At 43.1% G+C, this 12,122-nt stretch overlaps 1 protein-coding gene across 1 annotated transcript in view; it reads left to right on the top strand.

Annotated features, from left to right (window-relative positions):
- The window catches only part of pdlim7 (PDZ and LIM domain 7), a gene marked incomplete at its 5' end in the record, with an annotated part of 78,950 nt that overhangs the window by 48,166 nt on the left and 18,662 nt on the right, over window positions 1-12,122 (top strand). The window contains 2 exons of the mRNA XM_080745462.1: window positions 9,129-9,283; window positions 10,589-10,625. Coding sequence (XP_080601588.1) covers window positions 9,129-9,283; window positions 10,589-10,625 — 192 coding nt within the window. The remainder of the gene's footprint in view (window positions 1-9,128; window positions 9,284-10,588; window positions 10,626-12,122) is intronic.

The following is a 12,122-nucleotide window of genomic DNA, read 5'->3' as shown; positions in this document are numbered from 1 at the left end:
TTTCCAAATTCTAAATGTTTGTACATTTTGGTTTAAAAAAAGAAGCCATTTTAACATGGTGGCCGGTGACCACTCTTCCTTGGTGCCAACTCTTCCTGTTCCCTTAACACTTTGACAGCCGTATGGAGATGCCCATATTAAAACCGTTTTATACCGGACATCTGAGCAAGAGTCTCAGCCGCGCCGTAATTTACCGTACTGGGTCATTAAAAACGAAATAAATGATTTTTATCCGAAAATCGGCGATCGTCTAACCTTCCCTAGTCACCGCTCGTCCATCGATAGCGCATGGCTCCTCTGACATAAAGCGGGAGTGACGTCAGGTCCTTTCCCTGCTATATCTTCCCAGCTCCCATCCATTTTCTGTTTAGACGTTAGCGCTAGCATAGCTGGAGTGCTGGGGGCTAAGCTAGCGAAAATGTTCATATCGATTGTAGAGTCATACTTGGATTATTTGAGCCCACATTTACGTGAACGGATCGCGCACGCGAAACGCACGGGGAGAAGATGCCTCGGCCGAAACCGCCACTCTAAGCCAATGCAGATTGAGGAATTTCGCTGTGGACTGTGGTGAGAATACAACGGGGATCGCGTGATGTTTATGGGGGATATAGACTACGTGATATAGCGCTGAAGGTCTTGTAAAATGAATGCGGTTCAGATCATAATATAACTAGAAGCAGTGCTCTTCCGAGCACAGGTCTCCACCAGGCCACACAAATCAGCCTGTTATAGCGCCACCATGAGGCTGATTTAAAAAATGTGGGGCAGAGGTTCTGAATTAGCATCCAGGGAGTGTGTGTGCTCAGTTTGGCAGCGATCGGGCCAACGGCGCCGGAGATTAGCTGGTAACAACCAGGCCACACAAATCGGCCTGTTATAGCGCCACCATGAGGCTGATTTGAAAAATGTGGGGCAGAGGTTCTAGATTGGCATCCAGGGAGTGTGTGTGCTCAGTTTGGCAGCGATCGGGCCAACGGTGACTGAGATTAGCTGCTCACAAACTGCGAGGACGCACGGACGCACGCACGCACGGACGGACGGACGGACGGACGGACGGACGGACGGACGCACGGACGGACGGACGGACGGACGGACGGACGGAGGGGAAAACATACTCTCCCTCAGCCTTCGGCTGGTGGAGACAATAATAGAAATTTCACGGCTAATCTACCAACAAGCCATTCTATTTCGGCTGGTGAAGTGTTAAGAAAGAACTCATTGGGAGCATTTCTCGTATTGCTTCAATAAGCAAATCTGTCTCTCTCACCGCTCTGTCTCAAAGACACAAAATGAAGTTGACGGTTCAAATCCTAAAACAGAATCTCGTGGCCCATTTTAGAGCCCATCACTTTCCACCATATGATGTCATTATTCCTCCACATGTCTCTGCGGTCGGAAAAGGCAATCTTCCTGTCTTCTGAAAAATCTGAGGGTTTACTTCTACTTTTCCACTTGATTTAGCAGATAGTTTGGTTTCAGAGCCGATGATGTGTTTTTGAAAGCCATTCCCTTCGCGTCATCCTCTGGTGGTTTGAAACGTAAGCCCTGTTTTCTTGTTGGCATCGTTCATGTCACAGTGAACCTGCGAAGGTCTTTTCTTGCGCGACACCAGACAAAATATCACGGCGGTCGCTCAAGCATTTTCATATAACCCCTCAAAATCGTCAACTTAGCTTTTACAGTTGACAGGCCGGGAATATATAAACATTTTACAAGGGGTGCCGGTGCAGATCCAAATACATTTGTCATGTCGTCTTGCATGCGTGACATTAAAACGGTCCACTTCTTAAGAGGTCTCCTTGGAATGGACCGAATGGTATTTGAGTGTTAGAGCGCTCTGGTTGCTCTAGGAGGGGAGAGAGGGGGGAGTGAATGCCTGATCTAGAATCTTCAAAACAAATTGCCACATTTTGAACAATTTGAATACTTTCACTGGCACTTTAAGCCAACACTTTGAATACTTTTGAATACTTGCCCTTTACCAGTGGTATGTACTCAAGTACTGTACTTAAAGGGGGACTGTCACCTAAAGGGATACTGGCACTTTAAGAATCATCTTAAAAAAAACAAGTTAATATTTTTATGATGTCATTTTGGGGATGCACAATTATAAGCCAATCAAATTAATTGTCTGTATAGCCTGACTGTATGACTACGTACTGTACTGGTCAGCTGTTGTTGGGGGGCGAGGGGCAGATTACACTGTGACATGAGCTTCAGACTGTTTCAGACCGTTTTCAGAGAAGCTAATTTTCAGGTGTTTGTACTTTACTTGAGTATTTTCGAATTTCTATTACTTTTGCTTCTACTCCACAACATCCGGATCCAAATATTGTACTTTTACTCCCCTACAATGATTTGAGAACTTTAGTTACTTTGTAGATTTTGAGTATTATTACAAAATGTACTTTAACCACTTCAGCCCTATATCTATCTACGCCTCGGCCATTTGAAAATAGACAATCTACAAACTCACAATGTGTTTGCAATGCAACGCATTGTGAGCTTATAGATCTGCTCTTTTCAAAAAAAAATTATACATTTGAAAACTTGTAAAATGAGACATTCTGCATAATGAGTTATTTTCCTTTTGTACTTTTAAGTATATTTTGACGCCAATACTTTTGTACTTTTACCCGAGTACATTTTGAATTCCGAATTTTTAACTTGTAACAGAGTACTTCTACATTGCAGTATTGATACTTTTACTTAGGTAAAACATGCGAGTACTTCTCCCACCTCTGCCTTTTACTTGTAAAACACAGCATTCACTACATTGAGTTATTGCTACTTCTACTCTAGTACTGCTTCCTAGTTCTACCCAGTGGTGTAAAGTAACTAAGTACATTTACTTAAGTATTGTACAATTTTGAGGTGTTTGTACTTTACTTGAGTACTGTACTTCCAATGTCCAATATTTTCACTACTCCACTACATCTCGGATCCAAATATTGTACTTTTACTCCACTACATTTATTTGAAAACTTAAGTTACTAGTTACTTTGCAGATATAAATTATAATGTTATAAAACATACATAAACCACTTTAGCCCTATTTTATACCAAGACTTTTTGAAAATAGACGATCTACAATATCGGTGCGACGCGTTGTGAGCTTGTAGAGCTGCTATTTTCAAACATCTTGTACTTGTACTTTTGTTACTGTAAGTACATTTTGATACCAATACTTTTGTACTTTTACTCAGGTACATTTTGAATTCCTGACTTTCACTTGTAACTGAGCATTTCCACATTGCAGTATCGAGACTTTTACTTGAGTATAAAATGTGACCACTGGTCCTACAGTACCTCTGCACCGGGCCACAGGCAGGGTGGGGTGCTGGGGTTAAGTTGACTTCTTGGCTCTGGGCTGGATGTTGTCTGCTGCTGTTTTTAGAAGGCTCCCATAAAATCTGCTGAGTTCTCAAAGTGTTTTTTACTGCGGCCGGTGCCCTGTTACTGGAACAGCCTTTCACTTCAGTTAGAGAGGCCTCACATGTACCCTGGAGGTTCACAGTCTGGTCCACTGGACGTATTCCTCCTCTCTGCCATCTTTGAAACCAACTAACAGCCCCCCATGGTAGGTCTGTCCGTCTCAGTCCGACCATATCGCTTTATATCGGCAACTATTATAAAAATAGCTGATCTACAAGCTCACGGCGTGCCGTGAGCTTGTAGATGAGCTATTTTTTGATATGTAAAAGTTTTAGATTGATTACAATTTGGTTTGGCAGTCTGGGACTCTCTAAAAATCGGGATTAAGAATTAGACGCATAACATCTGGCATCTGGCGGGGCTCTCTCTCAGTCGAGACATGTCTAGTTGGGGCTACAGCAGGCTTTTCGTGCGTGCCATGTGTGCTGGCTGGCACACACCGCTACCGCTGTCCCGTATGTTTGTGCTTGTCGTACCGAAACGGGTTTGGCTAGACGGTATTTGCGCAAAAGCCTGTACATGCTTTTTTACTAGCGCGGTGACATTCTACATTATTGACAGGGTGTGTTGGAGAACAAGCAGGGGAAACTGTTTGAGTTGCTGGGCTAGCTATGGAAATGAGCCTTGATTCCTTTGGCAAATGCCAGCGCTGTTGACAGACGTGGGAGTATCGTTTTGTTGAACATGAAGGGAGAGGAGCAGGGTGGCAGGCGAGCCGAGTGTTCCGCGCTGATCCTTGCTCAAGCTCGGGGGGTGACATCAGATACTGTTTTCCCACCTACATTAGCGCATATGTATGTGTGCATACTTGCTAAAAATAGGTGATTGACACCTTTTCCATTAGCAGCAGGAGAGTCTGCCTTTCTGCTTTTGTTTTTCGTCGTGTTTTGACGTCACAAGCACACAGGAAAAGGCGCGGAAATTGGCCTTTCTGTTGTCCGGGTGTCAAGTTTCTTGTGGCATTGGGGGGGCGGAAAAGAAACGTCAGAAATGGCAGCATGTTGGCCAGTGAAAGTGTTACGTTGTTTACTTATTTATTTTTTATATCCGTCACTTACTGAATGTTGTTCCCGTCTATTTACGTTCCTTCCAGCGTCCGGAAACTTCAGCGCGCGTCATCATAGCATAGCATAGAAAATGTGCGTGTCCTTCCAGGTGTCATGTTTCCATTAGCGCTGATAGGAGCTGGAACCGATAACATCATCTGTGACTTGCAGAGTCATTTTGTCCTCCTGAGTGAGTGAATGCCAAGTGTGACCTTTACTTTACCTCCGAACACAGAATTCAGATGTCAAGTATTTTGTTTTGCGTTGCTTTCATCCAAAGGGAGAGGGACTCAAGTCAAGAACATTTTTAGGTCATTATATTTTCAAAAATGGCAGTTGTAAATCGGCTATTTTCACTAGTACCTGTAGTCGTACGAGAAGCATATACAGATCCATCTAAAAAATGCGGAAACTTCCCACTGGACTTAAAGCAAATCTGACTTCAGAAGGTTGACATTTCTGTATTATAAATCCTTGTTTTGAGTGGTCTCGTGCAATATTTTGAGATACAGTTTAGATTTCCACGAGCCGTATGCCATACAATCTAAATAAAAACAAAACAAAGAAAAGGTTTTTGAATATTTCACTGTATGCACATCTAGAATATATATGAAGGTTTACATTTTTGAATTATATTACAGAAGAAAATGAACTTTTACACAATATTCTATTCTGGATCTGTAAGGCTTAGCTGGGTAAAACTTTTGAGAAACGTGTGTGTGTGTGATGGTGCAAGTGTGGGACGGCCTCAGCTTTTGTCAGATGTAAGAAGCGGGGGCAAAATGCCACCACTGGTCTAGAAGAGAAATACCCACAATGATGCCCATGTACAGTATGCTCCAGGGACATGCTGGGTCCCTGATTCAGCCCGGGAAAAAGAGTTGGAGAGGCCCTCATTGGGAGCTATAGAGAGAGATCTCTCTCTATATAGCGCTGCTGCTACTCAAAGATTTGCCATTTCAAAGTGACAAGCCAGTGGGCCAATTACTGTACATGAGTTATATTTCGTCGTTGTCGGGTGGAAACCTTGTATGTCCAAAACCGTTTGTTTTGTATTTATCATTTTCAAAATGATTTAAACTAGTGAAAACAGCCGATCTACAAGCACACAACGCCTCGCGCCGCGAGGCGTTGTGTGCTTGTAGATCGGCTGTTTTCACTACTTTTGTGCGACAGCCTTGTATGATGAAGCAGGGCTTTGCTTTGTGAAAAAAAATTACAAATTTGAAACTGGGAGATACGAGGTTTCTGCCTGACAGTGACAATTTACTTTGTTCCCCAAAATGGAACGAAGGCCGACATTTTATTTTTTAATTTTTTCCTAATGGCCGGCCTGGACTGGCTGGGAATGAACCGGCCGTTCGGGAGTTGTCCCCCTTTTCCCAATAGCCAGCACGTCCCTGGTATGCTCCCTCCCCCGGATACCAGGGCCTGCCTGCCTGCCTGCCTGTCATCTTTTGTCACTTACTGCATGTTGGGTGCATCTTCCTACACTATGCTTTCCCTCTGCTGTTGTGCACGGATCTGCTCCTACACCCTGCTTTTCTCTGTCCTCCGTACCGTGCTGTGTGCACGGTGCGGGGAAGCCTGTCATATTTTCACTCCTCGTGTTTAGTGTGCTCTGCCTACGCTGACCCCTTTCCTTTCACTGTCTGTTCTTTCCGTTCTGCAGATGGAAACTCTTGACAAGTCAGTAAAAACTCCTTTTACCCTTTTTCTGCTCTTTTACCTTCAACACACACACACACACACATACACACACACCGCACAAAAAATGTCACATTTCGTATTCATTCTCATACCTCTTCCATCCACAATTAGAAACACATTTTTCTTTTCTTTTCTTTCTAATAATAGGTAAAAGCCCCCGTGGCTTTTTCAGTGCTTTGTGTAAAAAAATCTGTTATATTATTTGAGCACCCGAAGGCAATGCTGAACTACTAAAAACCTTTTTAGTCTTTGATTTACGGTAGCTTTTTGCCTTCCTCTTTTCTCTTCACCTCTGCTTTTTGCTCTTGTACCTTGTCCTGGTGTGGTTGGTGTGTCCTACAGGGCTGAAGCCACTTTCTATGAAGACGCTCCCTACAAGTAAGACCCGTGCAGGGTGCATGCCAGGCCACTGCTTCTCAAATATAGTCAGGGAAAATTAGCAGAATACCTGTCAAATCTGGGAATAAATTCCTTACCAAACAATTTCTTCACCAATGTGTTCGTAAAGGTGTCTAGTAACATATCTAACAAAGATTGAAATTCAACATCCCTAGCAAAATGTACTATACACTGTACTATAAGGGCAAAAATCACTCCCAAAAATATGCTTTAAGTAGCATGTTAGGGGTCTAACTAGCAAGCATTTGTTTTGCACAAAAAACATTCCTTGGGCCAAAAATGGACCCCATACACCCTGTGAAAAGTGATGACTCATTACTAAACCATCATATTTTTGCGTCTGTTTTTGGCCCAGTGAATGAGACCCAGAATTACCCTAGCTGTCAAAGAGTTTGCTAGGGATGTTGAATTTCAATCTTTGTTAGATATGCTACTAGACACCTTTACGAACACATTGATGAAGAAATTGTTTGGTAAGGAATTTATTCACAGGTTTTATTAAAATTCCCTGACTAAAAGTGCGTCGGGGAGGTCCTCTTGAAGGACCCCCAGGGGTCCTTGAGGGGAGGGTTCCAGGCAGTGTTCATTTCGTAGACTGAAACCATGACTAGAAATGTTCGTCGGCTACCCTTTTCCGCTGACTAAAGCTATGACTAAGCTATGATGGCTAAAACCAAGACTAAATATGTTGACAATTTCGTCAACAAATAAAAACTAAACTAGAAAGATTAGGGAGTAAGGGAGGGACTAGTGGTGTAGAGATCCCGTAGTAGAACTAAAAGTCAAAAATCAAAGGTAGATTTAGTTGACTGTAAAATCTTATGATGGTCCTAGGAGCTCACAGCGCGTCGTATCATCGTATGTGAGCGCGCTGTGAGTTTGTAGACCTTTTTATCGTCGTCATTGTGAGCTTCTTATAGATCTGCTAGTTTTGAATTTGTTTTGAAGAATCTAGAATAGTTTTGAAACATTTCGAGCACCAATCTTCTCTCTTATTGGAGTGACTGGAGTCTCTGTCATGAAACCTTTTCAGATGGGGTGGGGGGTAAAGTATCAAATACTTTTCCTTGGCATGAAAACTGTTGGAGAACCACTGGTGTGTTGGGTCGGGTGGAAACCTCATATTTCAATCAGCAGATCTGCAAGCTCAAAACATGGCGCAATACGGCGCAAAGAGGTGTGTTTTGAGCTTGTAGATCTGCTACTTTTGCAATCTTCTTTGTTAAGAGTCCTGAAAAGTTACAGTTCTGTACATACAGTATGAGGTTTCCACCCGACTGCATGTTTTAGGTATCTACTTCCAAGTGTGATGCTTTTAGAGATATTTGTAACCCTAAGCCTATAATATAATTGTGCTAAAGCAGAACTAAAGCCGACTGTAGGCATGTTGTGAATTTGCTGCCATCTATAGGTAGAAAGAAGTAACTCATCTAAAGGTTGAATCTCATCTGAAGGACTTGGATGAGCTCAGTAACACGGTACACTGTAAGCATCGCAGCTGCTAAGGAAATGATAATGGGTGTGTTTGCTTCAGGCGTGCCAATGTGAAGCAAACGCTGTTGCTCATTGGCACGGCTAATTCTAACAAACCCATCTTTCATTTTTATAAACTGCAGCTGTGCCATGCTCAGCCTTTTTACGGCAGCCAATTCACAAAATTAGCCCACATTTGGAATAGGGTTTAGTTCCCCTTTAAAGGACAACTTTGTTTTTTTACAACAAGGGTTCATATATTTTAGATTGTAATTAGAGAAAATAAAAGATGAGTGTTAAAATGTTTTCATTTGCTGCTTTCTATTGTTTTAGCGATTTTTGTATTTTGATTTCAGTGGGTGGGGGCATGCGTACAAGTGGCTAAATATGTCTTTTTAGACACAATAAGCCAGCAATTTATTTGTTACCATTTACACCAGCCCCTATAAGTCATATCTGCCCATGAAAGATCGCGGTGCATCTTGGGAATGGGCTTATTCTGTATAAAAATACATATTTAGCCACTTGGCATGCATGACCCAAACCTGGGGGCATGCATGCAAATCAAAAACCAAATCAAAAATCAAAAACCACTAAAACGATAGAAGTAAATGAAAACAATTGGAACACTCATCTTTTCTTTTCTCTAATGAATATCTAAAATATGAACCCTTGTTGTAAAAAAACTAAGTTATCCTATAATATAAGATAATGAATACACACAATACATATTTATTTTGCTCCTGAAGTACTTTTTTCCAAATGCAACAGCAGCTGCTATAGTCTGGCATTCTTGTTGTCAGTATAGGATGTCTCATGACGTAATGTCATGTGTGCCCTAGTAGTGCACGTGTGCTGTGAGATGTTACCGTCTTAATCAGTGCACTCTGTTAACGCTGATCTGTTACACTGCCATGACGGGTGTTTGTCTACATGACCCACACACACGCCGGGTCACGGTTGGCCCTCTTTGAAGTCACCTGATGGGCTCCGCTTGTAGTGGAGCGGGTTAGTCCCTAGGTGGCGTTGTTGTTGTTGTTGTTAACCCAGGTGTGTGTGCAGGCACGGCCTGAGGGTGGACAACGCGGCCATGTTCATCCCCAACGATCGCAGCAAGAAGAGGCTGATCGAGGACACTCAGGACTGGCAACCTCGCACTGGCACCACCCAGTCTCGCTCCTTCCGTATGCTGGCCCAACTCACAGGCACCGACTACAGTAAGTGTAGGGCCCTGGCCTGGAAGGGACCGGGAGAGAGAGTGGTCAGATATATTTATATACAGGGAGAGAGGGATTGGGAGTGAGAGGGTGGCACGAGAAGGGGGAGATAGAGCAGTGGTTCTCAACCTGTGTGGGTCTGGACCCAAATTAATTTTGAGGGGGTCTCCAGATGACAATTTAACCCATTTAGGCCTAGGATTATTGACTGCTTTAACAATTGAAAAATAGCAGATATACAAGCTCCCAGCGCGGCACCGAGTGCCTCGCTGCGAGCTTGTAGATCTGCTATTTTTGAAAAATCATGATATTTCTTTGCAAGTCTTTGAATATATCTATTTAAAAGCGAACATTTGTGACTCAAATATTTGCTTCTGGGTGGTCCCTGGAACAACATATTTTGAGATGGGGGTCCGCGGCCAAATACCTGTAATTTTGGGGGTCCTTGACATGAAAAGGTTTGAGAACAGCATGATTTAGAGGAAGGATTTAGAAGTCGGGTCAAAGATCGGGTTAAAGATATTCAAAGACTTGCACTCGTTTTCACGATTTAAAAAAAATAGCAGATCTACAAGCTCGCAGCCGCGCTGTGAGCTTGTAGATCTGCTATTTTTTCAATAGTTAAAGCATAAAATAATGGTTAAAGTGGTTAAAATCTAACGCGACTCGGGCGCGTTCCAGGTATTTGAGAGTTAAGGACCTTTAGACCATTACTGCATCAAACATAACTACAAAAACTCGTCAAACATTGGCCAAATTGTCAAATAATATAAGAAAGAGACACTTTTTATTTTTTAAATTGCTGATCTACAAGCCGTTGTGAGCTTGTAGATCCTGCTATTTTCACAATATTTATCTGTGGAACAGAGTCAAACATTTCATGTCCAAGTGCTTAAGTTGTCAGGGTTGGGGGGGGACTGGACCAAATATGATTATTTTGGGGAGGTCACGGCCTGAAAAGATTGAGAACCACAGAGATGGTGAGAAGAGAGGGGGGGGGAGAACAGTGCTTAGGTGTCCAGAGGATGTTTACCACGTTGTGATGCAACGTGTCTTGAGCAGAAATAGATCTGCCTTTTTTTTATGTATAGTCATTTTCTTTTGATATTTCTGGACATTTTATAGACTTTTAGAATCCCATGGTTGTATTGGTGAGGCTCAGCAATCTGAAGATGAGGTTTGAAATGGGTGATTCTTCTAGTTTTTTGAAGGGTAATTAAATAAATGCAGGAGGAACTGTGCGTGCATTCTGTCAGTATAGACAAAGACGTTCATTCTCATGCGTGTTTCTCCTGGATCTCACAGTGCAGGACCCAGATGATGAAATCCTGAAAAGATCCAGGTAAAAAAAAGGCATTGAATGGACCGCTAACCGTTGTGGAAAAGGTTTTGAACGGACCGCTAACCGTTGTGGAAAAGGTTTTGAATGGACCGCTAACCGTTGTGGAAAAGGTTTTGTATGGGGGGTTTGCACCAAAAACAGCAGATCTCCAAGCCCGCAACGCTATAGGCGGAGAGCTTGCAGGTGTGCTGTTTGTTCGGTGCGCGACGCCGGCGTGACGTGTGCCACTAGCTATAATACTGTACATCGGGTTTTCATAATAATACGCCTTGCGTGTGCAGTGACGCTTACGTTGTGCTCGTGTGTTGTTCAACCGTCACTTTCAAGCAGTTTCCGGAATGAGGAAAAAAAGAAAGTTGTGTCTGTGTGGGTGTGTGTGTGTGTGTGTGTGTACTGTAGCTGTTAGATTTCACTGCTTTGAACGTAGAGTGTGTGTAGTGTGCAAGTTTTTACCTTCATCCTCTTTCTGTATCAGCCTGGCATGCACAACTCTGCTTCATACCTTAACCCATTTAGGCCTAGAACTATTGAAAAATAGCAGATATACAAGTTCGAGTGCCGCGCTGCGAGCTTGTATATCTGCTATTTTTGAAAAATCATGAAAATGTGTGCACATTTTTTTAATATATATTTTTCCAAGCAAACTTCTGTAACTCAAATCTCTGCTTCTGGGGGGGTCCCTGGAACAACATATTTTGAGATGGGGGGGGGTCTGCGGCCAAATACCTGTAGTTTTGGGGGTCCTTGACATGAAAAGGTTTGAGAACCACTGATTTAGAGGAACGATTTAGAAGTCTGGTCAAAGATCGGGGTCAAAGATATTCAAAGACTTGCACACATTTTCAAAAATAGCAGATCTACAAGCTCGCAGCGCGGCACTCGGTGCCGCGCTGTGAGCTTGTATATCTGCTATTTTTCAATAGTTTAAAAGCATAAAATTATGGTTAAAGTCAAATCTAATGCGACTCGGGCATGTTCCCGGTCATTGAGAGTTAACCACCATCCCTTTCAACCCTCCTCCCCACTGGTTGGATGCGGAGATAACGACTTGAGAGTGTCTGCTCTTTTCCTTTTTACATTTCAAAACCCTGTTTTTAACCTTATTCTGTCTCAGCTGTTTGACCTATTTTGTTTCTTCATAACCCCCTTCCCTCCCTCCTTCTCTCCCTTCCTCCTTCTCTCTCTCCCTCTCTCCCTCCCTCTCGCTCTACATTCTTCTTTCTTTCATAACTTCTTGTTAAACTTTAAACTCCATCTTTCGTTTTCCCGTGTGTTTGTGTGTGTGGCTGCTTGTCATCTTTCCGTGACTCACTCCCTCTCCCTTTCTGCATGTCGTCGGTTAGGGAAAAGTTCCTCACGGAGATTCAGAGCCCCCGTTACGCGCGTCTGCGGGACTGGCACCACGAGAGGTCCGCCCGGGCCCTCAACATTAAGTCCTGAAGCGTGGGACCCGTCCCCCTAAAGAGATGTCCTCGAGGGAAACGAACGCGCCAGGAA

The sequence above is a fragment of the Nannobrachium achirus genome, assembly GCF_963921795.1.
Source record: "Nannobrachium achirus genome assembly, chromosome: 17".
Classification (NCBI taxonomy): domain Eukaryota; kingdom Metazoa; phylum Chordata; class Actinopteri; order Myctophiformes; family Myctophidae; genus Nannobrachium; species Nannobrachium achirus.
This window is presented reverse-complemented; position numbering and strand designations above follow the sequence as displayed.